Source organism: Carettochelys insculpta, chromosome 4, assembly GCF_033958435.1.
Source record: "Carettochelys insculpta isolate YL-2023 chromosome 4, ASM3395843v1, whole genome shotgun sequence".
In the NCBI taxonomy this organism is placed as follows: domain Eukaryota; kingdom Metazoa; phylum Chordata; order Testudines; family Carettochelyidae; genus Carettochelys; species Carettochelys insculpta.
In genome coordinates, this window is record NC_134140.1 from 82,126,183 (window position 1) to 82,141,171 (window position 14,989).

At 40.8% G+C, this 14,989-nt stretch overlaps 1 protein-coding gene across 3 annotated transcripts in view; it reads right to left on the bottom strand.

Moving 5' to 3' along the window:
- Positions 1 to 14,989, bottom strand: part of ARFIP1 (ARF interacting protein 1) — an 88,141-nt gene that overhangs the window by 29,814 nt on the left and 43,338 nt on the right. For 2 of the 3 annotated variants that reach the window (XM_074993171.1, XM_074993169.1), the window contains exons 4-6: positions 10,124 to 10,232; positions 4,214 to 4,309; positions 2,176 to 2,288 (exon numbers count right to left, since the gene is read on the bottom strand). In XM_074993171.1, the coding sequence (XP_074849272.1) occupies positions 2,176 to 2,288; positions 4,214 to 4,309; positions 10,124 to 10,232 (318 nt within the window). The remainder of the gene's footprint in view (positions 1 to 2,175; positions 2,289 to 4,213; positions 4,310 to 10,123; positions 10,233 to 14,989) is intronic. The other variant, XM_074993170.1, reaches the window with a different exon arrangement.

Genomic DNA, 14,989 nt, shown 5'->3' on the forward strand with positions numbered 1-14,989 from the left:
CCAGTTTTGTCAAAACTTTCATCAGGACGGTTTCTGAGTTCCAAAATAAAATCACTGGTTGAAACATGTGCAGTGCACCATCCCAAAAATAGCCAGTAACCTGGTGTTAAGGGTACTTACCAGGAATGTCAGACATTCAGGCTCAAGTCCTTGGTATGACTGACTCAAAGCAGGGATTTGAACCTGGATCTCCCTCATCCCTGGAGATTGGTAAGCCCAACAGTTAGAATCAGTTTCTTTATTTGTATAAAAAGACATCAAAAGGCCTTGGTCTCATCTCACTGCAAAATGGGGAAATTTCTGAAGTCTCAAGAAGTTATGAAAACAGTTTCCTGTCCAATTCAACCAGAGACCTTGATAGTCAGATGAAGAAGTTGGGGGAATCAAAGGGGAAAAGCAGTCTCGGTATCTTTGCTTGAGTTCTTAGATTTATGAGGATTCTCTACTCCAAAGCATTTCTCCATAGGCTGCAGGAGTGGTGAAAAATGACATGAAATTATACAAACACCAAGCCAATTTCTTCCCTCCAGCTCTCCATCTACCAAGTTTCAAACATAGTAACGAGCTGACCTGCAACCCAGGGGAGTGCCAGCCACTGCATTCACAGACAGAGCAGGCAAGAAACTGCTTCAGCCCCATTGTAAGGCCTGGTGGTGGCAGCAGAGGCCCCCAGACCCTTTTAAATTGCCTGAGGGTGGCAGGTGAGGTTGGAGAATGCATTGAGAGAAGAGTACATGTGCGCTCCAAGAGGGGCTGAACTTTGCCAGAACCAGACCCACGAATATTCCTGGTGCCCAGGCACCAAGGGCCCATAGAACTCATCACCCATGCCCATCAGTGGCAGCCAGAGGGAGGTGGAGACTATCTGAAGGGAGGCCTGAGTTGACTGACTGTATTGGTGTCCCACTCTGAACTATGGATGTAGAATCCTGTTTAACTGGTTACGTGGTAGGTTTAACTGGTTAACCAATTAAAGGAGAGGTGGCTGGCTCAGGGATCCATGGTGCAGGGACCAGGGCTGCTTCGGCCAGGCTGGAGCATCCCCACCTACAGTGCACTGGGAATCTGGGCTGCTCTGGAGCTTCCCTACACACAGCATGCCTGGCGGGGGCGGGGGCGGGGGGGGCACTCCAGCGCAGCCAGAGCAGCTCCAGTGCACCATGGGCAAGTGGGCTTCAGCCTGGCCAACGCAGACTATTCAGTGCCCTGCCCCTGCCCGCCTCCCAGCTACTGCCAGGCTAAAGCGACCCCCTGCCCACAATGGGCTGCTCTAGCTCTTATCAGTTAACCACTAACATCCTCACACTGAACCAGAACCTGGGCTCATTCACTGCCTATAGCAGGGGTGGCCAACCAGTTAGAGACAAAGAGCCAAAATAGCACTGGATAGTGTGCAAACAGCCACGTATTAGACATTTACAGATATATAAAAATAAATATAGAGCAATATATAGGTATATAAAAATAATTATGTGGTCAGTGCCCTCCCCCTGCCTCAGACCCAAGCACCCACAGCCTTCCTGCTCTAACTGAATGCCTTCACCTCCCCCAGAGCCATGCATTCCCAGCCCTCCCCCAGAGCAAGGCACTGTCCCCACCACCCCGTCTCACTCTAAATGAATGCCCTCCCCCTGCCCCAGAGCCAGGGACCCCCAGGCCCTCCCACCCACTCCAATTCCATGCCAGCAACTTATAGAAGCTGCTGCTGGAGCCACCATGCACTTCTCCCACCAAGTGGAGGGGCACATGTGCGGAGCGGATGGATGGCACTCCCAGTGTGCAGTTCTGAGGAGCCACATTTAAAGGCTCAAAGCCTCGAGGGTTGGCTGCCCCCAGCCTATAGCTCTGTCTGAACACGGGCTTGAGACCCCGACAATAATGTTTTTGTTGCTCTGCCCTGCTTAGAAGCTGAGACTCCATGATGGTGTTGACTGCATAGCCCTGACCAGAGACCCATGTTCACGGCTCCAGTCATCCTGCTAATTCCCTGTGATCAATAGTGATGTAGTGAGGCTGACTGACTGCTCACTGACCCAGAGGTGGAGAGGTTACCACCTCTGATGGACTTCAGCATTAAAAGATGAAGAGATCTATACATCCTGCATTGCAATATGTTTTTATACATTTTAATTTACATTGGCAATAGACTAGTAACAACAATACAAATTTACTAACCTTGTAAGTGTTTAGGCTCCATTTTCTTACAAGTTCCAATTTTTCCATTGCTGGATTCTTTACTTCATCTGCTAAAACAACTGGTCCACTTTTCTGCTGCATTTTCACACTACCTGGAAATATAAGACAAAGAAAAATTTTTAAGGACCCTGTTTTTAAAAAGTCAAGCATACAACTGCAAATTCAAAGAGTCATAAAATGATACTTGTACATGGAAAAGCAAATGATGTATCTAACCAGACTTTTTGTTAACATTTTTGTCCTAGGTAAATGAATATGAAAAACAAGCACAAAGCTGTTTTTTTGCAAATAATCAGGCTTCTAAGGGCATACAAATAAAGGGAAGACAGTTTTTGTATACATGAATAATTTACGTAAACCAACTAAATTTAGTAAGAAAGTATGATAAAGTTACTTGGCTGTTTCTGTAGAGAATTTTTATTACCATTCACCTGTAATTCAGGTATTGTTTCATTATTTAAGCTATTTTAAAACAGCAAATAGGCAACGTCTACAACCCAATCAATCTAAAAAACATTTACATGCCATAAGCCATTATTAATAATTTACAGAAATATGCAAAGTACAACCAAACTGCTGCCATCAAGTATGGGCAACGTAAGATGTATGCAATTGTCAGAACAATATTTATTGTTAACATACAAATAGAAAATTTAATTTTTTCTAGATCATGCTGTTAGCTTCAACAGGTTTCATTAAAATTAAACAGAAGGATCTTAACTTTCCCGTATATATAAAAAGTTAGTGTACTTGATACTTTTATTAGGTCCTCATTCACCGAGACAGTAGAACTCATTAGTTCTCATTCAAAATCAGAAAGGAAGAAACCACAGCAAGCAGCGAAACAGAATAAAGGATCATCATCAGTATACTACATTCAGTCCTAACTTTTTTGCTAGTACATGAACATATTCCTGGAGTTGCATACACTCTACATGGCTACTGAATGTGGCATATACTTAACAGCATCCACAGAGCCTTGCTGACTTCACGTCTAAATAAAATGTCATCAGATGCAAGACACTCAGTAATGGAAATGTTTTTCTTTCCACTCCTAAGGAAACACTGCACACGTGGTAAAGTTAAAAACCTAAACGGTTTAAAAAAAGATATTTGACAGTGTCCCCTTCTCCCCTTCAGATAGAAAAAAGCAAGGTATGTAACAAATGAAGTTTATTCATTAAGCTTTCCAATGACATTCCAAGCTGCAAGAGTAAATTATTAGCAGAAGATCCATCGGCACATAAAGCTACAATTATTCAGAAGGTCCAATTAAACTGGCGGGAGAGAGAGAGAGAAAGAGAACAACCATCCTTGCATCTGCCACATCTTGTATAAGGCAGAACACTATATATAAAATCACCCTAACCTTGAACGGTTATTTGTAAATAAAGAGTTTACAAAAACAGTGGATGTCTGCATGTGTCTCCAGACATTTCTTTCTAGCACTGAATACCAAGATGAGATTTACATCCTAAAAATATTGTATAAAATCTAAGTAATTAATCCTCACAGCATTCTCACTGAGGTATCTATGTATTCTCCCCTTTTGAAGAGGTGGAAATGGACATAAAGAGGTTAAGTAACTTGACCAAAGCCACAGAGGCAGACAAGGGCAAAGCGCACTCTAGGTGTTGTGAACTCCAAAATCTAATCTCACACATGGAGTGTCAAAATAATGCTGCTTTTTTGCCTGGCAGTGAGAAAAAAGCTGACTGCTTTAACACTATTATATGTGCAGTACTTCTAATACATCATTTTTATTTATTGTTCATAAAAAGATAAAAGGTTGTACAGCTTATACTTCATGCTTTGGAGCAGGAAGAGTTGTTCAGAAGTACAGGTTACTTTGCAAACTGCTGAAACCCAGAAGTGAGAGAACCACCAAAAAGCAGGAATTACACAGTCACCTAGTTAAAAAAAAAAAAATCAAATGATTAGAGAGTAGAAATTAGTATAACTAGAAAAGGTGTTAGTATAACTAACGAAGGTGTTATCCACTCAATGTTGTGAATACCTGTGGGAAAAATTAAATCGCTCCCTTGTCTAGCCAATCTGATAGCTGCTGCATTGCTAGGAGATATAACAGATGATATGGGTGATCCTGAGGAACCTGAAAAGGCGACACATTTAACCATGAAAATACATCATCATCTTTCCTCAGAAAATGTGTACTGTTATGTACTGAGACAGCTTTAATATTGAAGATATACTTGTATCATCAATACAAAGTAGAATAATGTTTGGAATCGTTATGGAATTTATGGTTGTGATACACAGTAAAATCTTTCATATACGGTATTCTATTATCCAGAACTCTCAAATAAGTGGCATTTTAATCATAAGTAGATTTTAGTTACATTTTCCATAAATACAGTATATTGAAAATAAATACAGCAAATACAGTATAAGTTTACCAAGTACAATACTACTGTTGTTGGTAAATAAAGTACTTTTCATCCACTTTTGTTTGTTCCTTAACATCTAACCTTATTTTTCTTTAGTGTTATGTATTGCTAGGTATACTTCTCTATTATCCAGAGTTATTTGAATATCCAGCAACCTCCTACTCCTGGGGCTGCCAGATACAAAAGAGTTTACTATATTTAAACATGGGCAGTTGTTAATATGAATCCACAAAGTTACTCTAGACTTAATTGTGTGTTCTCTTTAAAAGACACTGGCAGTATGACTGGTGGTAATCAACCAAAACACAAAATGCTAAATAAATAGTGGGGGCAGAAAAGACAACAAAATGACTTTCATACTGTTCAATATGGCTGCCTTCTAGCTGAAATCTGATTTTTTTCTTTTGCAAGTGAAAGGCACTATCATTATCATTAAATACTCCTATATCTGAGTGCTGCTGCTTGGACTCTGGATTCAATCCCAATTTCTGAGAAGCAGATCAAAGAACATATTTTAATGAAGTACAGTAATGATATGACTCTACTGTAATATGTAGCAATAATGCCTGAATAGCTCAGACTAAGAGTGAGCCATTCAGCTGTTAAAAGTAATAGCCTGTGTGGTTTTCTGTCTAGAACAAAAAGGCCTACTAAAAACATTAATTCTATTAGAATATTGATTAATTTATATTGTTGTGTTAACAGAAAGAGTATTATGTTCCCAATGCTGTAATATGTATTTAAAAGCAAATCATACAGCCAACACACTCATCCGTTCCTATCGGAGCACAACTGGTTCCCAAATTTCTGCTCATGGGCAAAAACTCATAAGAGCGGCACTAAATTCCCACTAAAATACATGTAAAAGTCTCCAATTCGTTCCAAGTGCTGGTAACTTGACATGAACCAGTTGAGTTTACGTACTTTTCTGATGTATTTGAATATTTTGGCACCAGTAATAGTATATAGTGTATGTATGTAGAGCCGGTATTCCAAGCCTATGGGTCCCATTAGATTTGTTAAAGGTTGCCAGCTGGGTAGTTTCCAGCTGCAGGTGGCTGTTAAAGAAGCCATTTGCAGTTTCTTAACGCTGCTGCCTCAGGCAGATATCTATCAATAGAGATAGCTGCCACCTCCAGCAGCTCTCTCTCATTAGGGATAGCAATTACCTTATACATAGGTGCTGAACACTTAATACTTGAGTTAATTGCTGGGAGCAGGAGGGCTGGGGAAGCCATCCAGCCTAGCAGCCCCAGGGAAAAGGCTGGGGGAGGAGGAGGAGGAGGAGGAGTGTCTAAGGGTGGGGTGGTTGAGGGATGCCGGGGGGGGGGCACGTCTAAGACTGGGGGAAGTTTGGGGCTGCTGGGGTGTGTGTGTAATGCTGGGGGCAGTTTGGGGCTGCTGGGGGCGTGTTTAAGGCTGGGGGCTGTTTGGGACCGGGGGAGGGGGGGGTTAAAACCTGGCCAAGGGTGAGGTCTACGGGGCAGGCACAGGGTCTAATACAGTAAACCTGAGAGTTACTCAGGGGTTGTTCCTGCAATTCCTGCATAATTCGAATTTTCCTGCAAGGGGAGGGGAGCCAGGAACCACCAGGGCTGGTCAGATTCCTGGCTCCCAGAGCGGCAGGAGCTGGGAAACAGGGGCAGGCTGGTTCCAGTCTCCCCATGGCTTGCAGGGCTGGGAAAATGATCAGCTCATTGCCGGTCAGTTTCACGTTCCTGCCACTGCAGTGGAAGGAACCAGGCTAAGAGCCTTCTCCCTCTCTTCCCCCAGCCGCAGGGCTGCCAGACAGCTGCATGTCTGAGGGAAGGGAGGGAGAAGGCTCCAGCTGCAGGGCTCCGTGTCCCTCCACCCCCGACCTGGGACTCAGCAGCTGAATCCACTCCAGCCACGGGGCTGCAGGCCCAGCCAGGGACCCCACAGCTGAAGCAGAGCCAGCCGCAGGGTTATGGGTCTCCCAGCCTCCTGGCCAGGGACCCTGCTCATATAAGCGGGGAAAATTCACTCATATAGGCTACATCTACACTATCCCAAAACTTCGAAACGGCCATGCGAAGTTTTGACATTTGCATGGCCATTTCAAAGTTTACTAATGAAGCGCTGAAATACATGTTCAGCACCTCATTAGAAGGCCGGCAGCTGCGGCACTTTGAAATTGCCACAGTTCACCGCCACATGGCTCATCCAGACATCCTATCTGCTGATAGGAATAAGGGGATTTCAAAGTTGGTGGGGTCCTTTCGAAAAGGAGCCCCGTCTGGACAAGCCGCTGCAATTTCAAAGTGCTGCAGCTGCCAGCATTCTAATGAGGCACTGAATATGTATTTCAGCATTTCATTAGTAAACTTTGAAATGGCCATTTGCATGGCCATTTCGAAGTTTTGGGATAGTGTAGACAAGACCATAATGAATAAAAGTAGGTATATATGTTCCTCATTTTAGCGAGTACTCATTAGTAAAGTACTTGTTAAACGAGGGATGAGTGTAGTTTTATACTCTTCCACATCAAGGAAACCATACCAATTTAACCAGTTAATTGTACAAAGGTCACCATGAAAAACCTCATCTTATTTGTCCATGACAAAATGCTTATTTTTTAGTGATAGGTGACTAAAATTAGTGATATTTCCTCACCAGCATTCCCCACCCACCGAATCATCATTATATTGCAAGTCAGTTTTGCTCCTGGGCATGCTGATTTTCGTAACTTTTTTTCAAGACAGAATGAAGATCTACTGGGTCAACATGCCCTTAAAATCATGTACAGTATAAATTATACAGGTTGAACCTCTCTAATCCAGAACTCAGTTGTCCAGCAACATGCATAGTCTGGCATGATTTTAGTCAGCCAGACAACCATTTATCATGGGTATGGCCCAATTCCCCATGGTCCCAAAAGTTTGTTAATAGCCACCAGTCCTGGCTCTCAGTGTTCTGTGCTGTTGTTTAGCTGTAACTTAACCCTAAATGTTTTCTGAGCGCTCAGCAAGCAGTTAAAGTGTTGGTAATCACCTAGACAATATTGACCCCCCATGTTCTGGCAAATTCTCTTGTCTGGCATCGTTCAGGTCCTGACGGTGCCAGACAAGAGAGATTCAACCTGTAGTTTATTAATTCAGTAACATCCCTAAAGAGCTCTTTAAATAACTGAAGCAAGAATCAGCACGTTTTCTATACATGTCCCTGCAGCATGGAAAATTTGTCCACCCTCATTATTCCAACCGTAAGAGTAAAGTATAACAATTTTAGCAACATCATTAATCTCCAAACACACACAAATTTAAGGCTGGAATACATTTATTTAACTTGCCCTATCATGTTACAGTATGATGCTGTGTTCTATAAGACCTGCAATCCTTTACATAATAAATGTCCCCAATCCTGCAACTGGATTCATACAGGCACAAAAGATCTGCCCGTAAGGATCTTATTATAGGAGCATTGTCTTATCATGGAAAGTACAGAAGCTAAGAACAACTTTTAAGTCTTTTGGCTTCTGGCACAAGATCATTCACCTTCACCTACACCTCACTATTCACAATACCCTGCGACCATTCGATGCCAAATAATATTGCTCCCTGCCTACCCACCCACCCCCCGTGTTTCTTTGTTATACATCTTAATGAACAGAAATAAAAGCTCTTAAAATTTGGTATCAATCATTTTATCTTTCTTTTCTATCCTGTTATTCAAAGTCTAATTTCCAGCATCTCTCATTCATTTGGGAAAAACAATTAGAAATAATCTGAAGTAAATGCTCTGGAGAAATATTGGAGTATTTTTTAATCTTGTTAATGATTATAATATATTTCACACAAAGAAAGTTCTCTCTCTATAAAACATATAAAAGTTTTTTGCCTACACTGTAAAGCATTTATGGCATTTCAGAAATACTGGCACATCTTGAACCATGTCCTGTGCACTTTATTTTAGCAGTAATTCTGTCATACATATTACAGGTTGAGCCTCTGTCATCCAGCAGCCTTGGGATCTGACCAGCACCAGATGAGAGAATTTGCTGGACCATGGAAGTTCAATATTGTCTAGAACATTACTAATACTTTCACTGCTTACTGGGCTCTTAGGATATATTTAGGGGTAAATTACAGCCAATTACAGCACAGAACACAAAGCCAGGACTGGTGGCATTACGGGACCAAGGAAAACTCACTAATTAAAATCATGTCTGATTACAGATGTTGCTGGACAACAGAGTTCCAGATTAGGAGGTTTAACCAGCACACTGTTACACTGGCTTATTACTTTCTTACAGACAGGAAGATATGAAAAAAGGGATGGCAAGTAGTGCTGATCGTTTACACTACTTTTCATTAGTGGTATGAAGATTTCATCAAACACTCATAAGCCCTTAAGACATTTTACTTATGTAAGAAGCTGTACTTTTTGCTTAATATTTTGGATTTTTAAGGTGTTACTTATTAAAAGGAAGGACACAAGTTATTCTTATTAGAAAGAATCTCAGATGCTCACTCAATATTTAGTCAGATTTTCTAAATTCATAATACTCCTCTAGGTCAAGTAAAACCACATATAATAGTTTAAGATATTATTCATGTCTTTTTTCCTATGTTCTTTATTATTGGCTTGTTTGATATCTTTGCATTTCTCAAGGTTAGCTTTTAAATATATTCAAATTAAAAGAAACTCACAGCTCTGGGGAAAATAGATTTAAAAAAAAAAATCTTCCAGAGATGGTGACTGGTCCTGCCGAGAGTGAAGGGGACAGGACTTGATGACCTCTCAAGGTCCCTTCCAGTTCCATGAGATATGAAGAAGCTCTATTTTGAGCAAGTAAAACAGTGGATCCATCCTCAATATAGGCAAATTTTGTAGTTTTTTTAAGGACCAAATCTTATGATCGGTGTCTAACAAATTTTACAACATATACAATATCATCATAATAAAGAGGAAACAATTTAGTCTCATTGGAATAACAACTGGACAAATAAATTCATTGTAATTCTACTTGATTTAGAAAAAAGTAGACTGATAGCTCACACCAATCCCACAATCAGTTATAATTACAACTTAAACAATAACTTAGTTATATAACTAATTATGCATAGCATTTACAGTATAACCACCTAAATTTTCACTTCTGAATATAACAGTTATTAATTTATCCATCAAACAGCACACACAACTTGTAATATCAAGAATATTTTCATTAAGAAATCCAACGTGATTATAGGAAAGAACTATTACAATTAGCTGCAAGCTAGCTAAAAAGTTACCTAATCTGCTAGGTGTTTTCATTAATATCCTGTGACAAGAGGAGATAATTTTCTCATTTTAGCAGCCCAGCTACCAAGGAGAAAATACATTTAGACTTCAGGTATACATGACATATCAGATTTGTTATTTATACTCAAATCTAAAGTAGCTACAGAGTTGGATAAGTCTTGATACGTCGTAGCTGCTTATGAGGCTATTCCTTTCATATACACCTGAACCATATGTGGTTGAAAATTTACAAAGCACATAGATATATGATTTACCTTGAAATGGCCCTGCTTCAATGACTCCCTCTTTGGTGCTGTCAAAGCCATGAGATGTTATTTGGGTTTCCGAGAGACCAAGTCCAACTGGTAACGAACGTTTCAAATCCTTGGAAATGTTTGAATAAAAGGGAAAATCCATATGAAAACCTAGATAAGGAAACTTTCAGGCACTGCAATATCTTTTCAAGTGCATCTTAAACAATTCTGTCTATAGCCTGAAACATGTCTTATGGTGTCATGGCATCCTATTGTGACACATTAATAGCAAACATTTACAACACAGCGTGTGCTAAACAAAACAGTTTGCATGCCCATTTTCAAGGGTGTGCATTTGTTAAATATATGAAAAAAATGAATACACGAAAACAAAACAAAAAAATCTTTTCCTTCCCCTACCAATGTCCTTACAGAAGGAAAAACAAGAAACTAAGTTCCAGGTTTTTTTTAATGGCTAAGTGCAAGATTAATACTTAGAAAGTAAATTAACAGTAACCGATAACAGAAGGTTTTCCCGTTGTCCAAGTCTTCACCTAGACAATGTTTTTCTGTATTGTGCATTGTTTCACTTGTGGTGTAAAGTGCCCAACACAACATAATGTATAATCAAAACAAAAAAGCAGCCATGTAATACTGTAAAAGACTAACAAAATAATTTATTAGGTGATGAGCTTTTGTGGGACAGACCCACTTCTTCAGACTATAGCCTTACTAAAACAGCCGCAATCTATAAAGCAGAGAAGTACAAATATTGTATCACAACAAATCATGACTACATGACTGCTGTTTTGTTTTGACAGAATACACAGACTAACATGGCTATTTCTCAGTTACTTTTCATGGTGTATTATATTTAGCACCTTTTACTTATTCAAAACACTACGAAAAAATTAACACACCCTTAAAGCGGATCTGAGGTGGGAAAGCTAGTATTCTCAATGTTTACAAATCTGGAAATTTAGGCAAAAAGATTAAGATATTTCCCAAAGGCTATGCAGCAAATAAAATCAGGATTAGAAAATAGAATGCCTTTCAACCTCACAAATTTCTCTGTTCCACACTACTTATGAATAGAATCATAGAAGAGTAGGACTGGATGGGACCTCAAGAGGCCATCGAGTCCAGCCCCCTGCCCTCATGGCAGGACCAAGCATTTTCTAGACCATCCCTGAAAGCCATCTATCTAACCTCTTCTTAAATAGCTCCAGTGATGGAGATTCTACCACCTCCTTGGCAATTCGTTCCAGTGTTTGATCACCCTGACAGTTAGGAACTTTTTCCTACTGTCCAACCTGAACCTCCCCTGCTGTAATTTCAGTCCATTGCCTCTTGTTCTATCCTCAGAGGCAAGGAAGAACAAGTTGCTTCCCTCTGCCTTATGACACCCTTTTAAATACCTGAAAACTGCTATCATGTCCCCCCTCAATCTTCTCTTTTCCAAACTAAACAAGCCCAATTCTTTCAGCCTTTCTTCATAGGTCATGTTCTCTAGACCTTTGATCATTCTCGTTGCTCTCCTCTGGACCCTCTCCAATTTCTTCACATCCTTCCTGAACTGCGGTTTCCAGAACTGGACACAATACTCCAGCTGAGGCCTAACCAGCGCAGAGTAGAGCGGGAGAACGACTTCTCGTGTCTTGTTCACGACACACCTGCTAATGCATCCCAGAATCATGTTTGCCTTTTTCGCAACAGCATCACACTGTTGACTCATATTTAGCTTGTGGTCCACTATAACCCCCAGATCCCTTTCTGCTGTACTCATTCCTAGGCAGTCCTTTCCCATTCTGTATGTGTGACACTGATTGTTCCTTCCTGAGTGGAGCACTTTGCATTTGTCCTTATTAAACTTCATCCTGTTTACCTCAGCCCATTTCTCCAGTTTATCCAGATCCTTTTGAATTATGACCCTATCCTCCAAAGAAGTTGCAACCCCTCCCAGCTTGGTATCATCTGCAAACTTAATAAGTGTACTTTCTATGTCAATATCTAAATCGTTAATGAAGATATTGAACAGAACCGGTCCCAAAACAGACCCCTGCGGAACCCCACTAGTTCTACTTTTCCAGCAGGATTGAAAACCATTAATAACTACTCTCTGGGTACAGTTATCCAGCCAGTTGTTCACCCACCTTATAGTAGCCCCATCTAAGTTGTATTTGCATAGTTTATTGATAAGTATATTATGTGAGACCGTGTCAAATGCTTTACTGAAGTCTAGGTATACCACATCCACCGCTTCTCCCTTATCCACAAGACTCGTTATTCTGTCAAAGAAAGCTCTTAGATTGGTTTGACATGATCTGTTTTTAACAAAGCCATGCTGGCTGTTCCCAAGCACCTTACCACCTTCCAAATGCTTGCAGATGATTTCTTTAATTACCTGCTCCATTATCTTTCCTGGCACAGAAGTTAAGCTGACTGGCCTGTAGTTTCCCGGGTTATTCTTGTTCCCCTTTTTATAAATGGGTACTATATTTGCCCTTTTCCAGTCTTCTGGAATCTCTCCCGTCTCCCACGATTTACCAAAAATGATTGCTAAAGGCTCAGATACCTCTTCTATCAGCTCCTTGAGGATTCTAGGATGCATTTCATCAGGCCCTGGTGATTTGCAGACATCTAATTTTTCTAAGTAAATTTTAATTTGTTCTTTTCTCATTTCAACTTCTAAGCCTACCCCTTTTTCACTAGCATTCTCTATGTCAGGCATTCTTTCAGATTTCTCAGTGAAGACCGAAACAAAGAAATCATTAAACATTTCTGCCATTTCCAAATTCCCTGTTACTGTTCCTCCCTCCTCACTGACCAACGGCCCTACCCTCTCCTTAGTCTTCCTCTTGTTACCAATGTATTTGTAAAAAGCCTTCTTGTTTCTTGAATAGAAGTATTAAAAAGAGCAAGAAGGCGGCAGAGACTAATAAATTAGTCACATACATGTAGAGTACTTAGTCAGAAAACTTGACATGGAATTCTGAATCTTTCAATCTTCAGAAGGTAAAAAGGAATAGATACTATAGCAACAGATGAGCAATGAGTGAAGCACAGGGTCCTACCAAATTCATAATCCGTTTTGGTCAATTTCATAGTCACTGGATGTTTAAAATGGTAAATTTCATGATTTCAGGTATTTAAATCTTAAGTTTCATTGTGTTGTAATTGTAGGGATCCTGACAAAAAGGAGTTGTGTGTGGGGCGGGGGGTGTCACAAGGTTATTGTAGGGAAGTTGTGGTACTGATACCCTAATTTCCACACACTTCTGACAGCAGCTTTGTCTTCAGAGCTGGGCAGCAGAAGAGCAACGACTGCAGGTCAGGAATCCAGCTCAGAAGGCAGAGCTACCAGCAGCAGCAGCAGCAGAGAAGGAAGGATGGCATGGTATGGTATTGCCACCCTTACTTCTGCGCTGCTGCTGGTGGGGTGCTGTCTTCAGGGCTGGGCACACAGCCAACATTGCAACTACTGCTCTCCAGTTGCCCAGTTCTGAAGGCAGCACAGAAGTAAGGCGACAATACCATGACCCTCACAAAATAATTTTTTAACTCCCCTGCAACTCCCTTTCGAGTTAGAACCCCCAATTTGAGGAAATGGACGTAAAGTCTGTATAGTACAGGGTAAAAGCACACAAAATGGCCGATTTCACAGGAGGACACCAGATTTCATGATCATCGCTGTGAATTTGGAGGGGCCCTAAATATGCAGGGAAAAATTACCTTCAAAGTGCTATTACAAGGAACATGCCATAACTATGACTTACACACACAGACAGACACAGAGAACAAACACTAAGAATTATTAATATCCTAGCTCAAATTATGTCTTTTGTCATAATCTCAAAGTCCATGGGAGTTGAGGCACAGGTGTGATATTACCTAAGGGTCCAAACAGGAAGTTAGAATATGGCTATGAATAATGCCAGGCCACATTAATAATTCCCTGCAATATAAATCAACGATCAGGAAAACAGAAAAGGGAAACCTAGAAAACACACAAACCTCAAAGTAATAAACTGGTATCCTAAGCTAACTAGGATTTCTGATTGGTCTTTTATAAACAAACAAAAAGTGCAATAGTGAATGAGGACAAAATAAGCAGCACAACTATCACTGGCTGTTTCTTGGGACAAATTTACACATACAGTACTGCAGGGTCACAACTACATCAATGGTGAAGAGGTTTTATGACAAGAATGTTCTCCCATCAGCATAATAAAAATCACTTCTGGTAGCGACAGAAGCTATGTTGGCAGGAGAAGCTGGGCAACACCCGCTCTTATGTTCAGGTAATTTATGCTGCCCATATCACTAAAGGCTACATGTACACTACAAAATAAAATTGATTTTTAATAATTTTGACTTTTTAACCTCAATTTTTTTCAGTCAAAGTTAATAGTCCACAAATATTCCAGGAAGTCACCTTACCATTTCTCTGTGTCGACTTACCACATCCCTATTGCCTTGTCCAAGTCTGACTGCACAAGCAGTGCATTGTGGGTACCTAGCCCACAACACCTTAGCCCTGTTGCACTCTGAGGTGAGGCTCTGTTCCACTGTGTTGTTGGGGAAAAAAAGATTGCTGCAGTTGCTTGTGGGTGTGATGCCACTCTCTCAGAATACAAAGCACTCTCCCAGAATTCAGAGCACCCACTAACTGCACGAAAATGAATGGGAGACTGAGGCACAGCGCTACAGCAAGCATGGATCCTCGAATGCTTCAAGTCTTGGCACAGGCTGTTAAGGCAATGTCGCACAGTTTATCTTTCAATGATGAAGGCAGTGAGCTGAGAAGATAGGTGAGGATCATGAGGAAAATGTCTGACATGAAATTGCTAAATTGAAGAACAGGAAATTAGAAATGCTGGCTGCCCT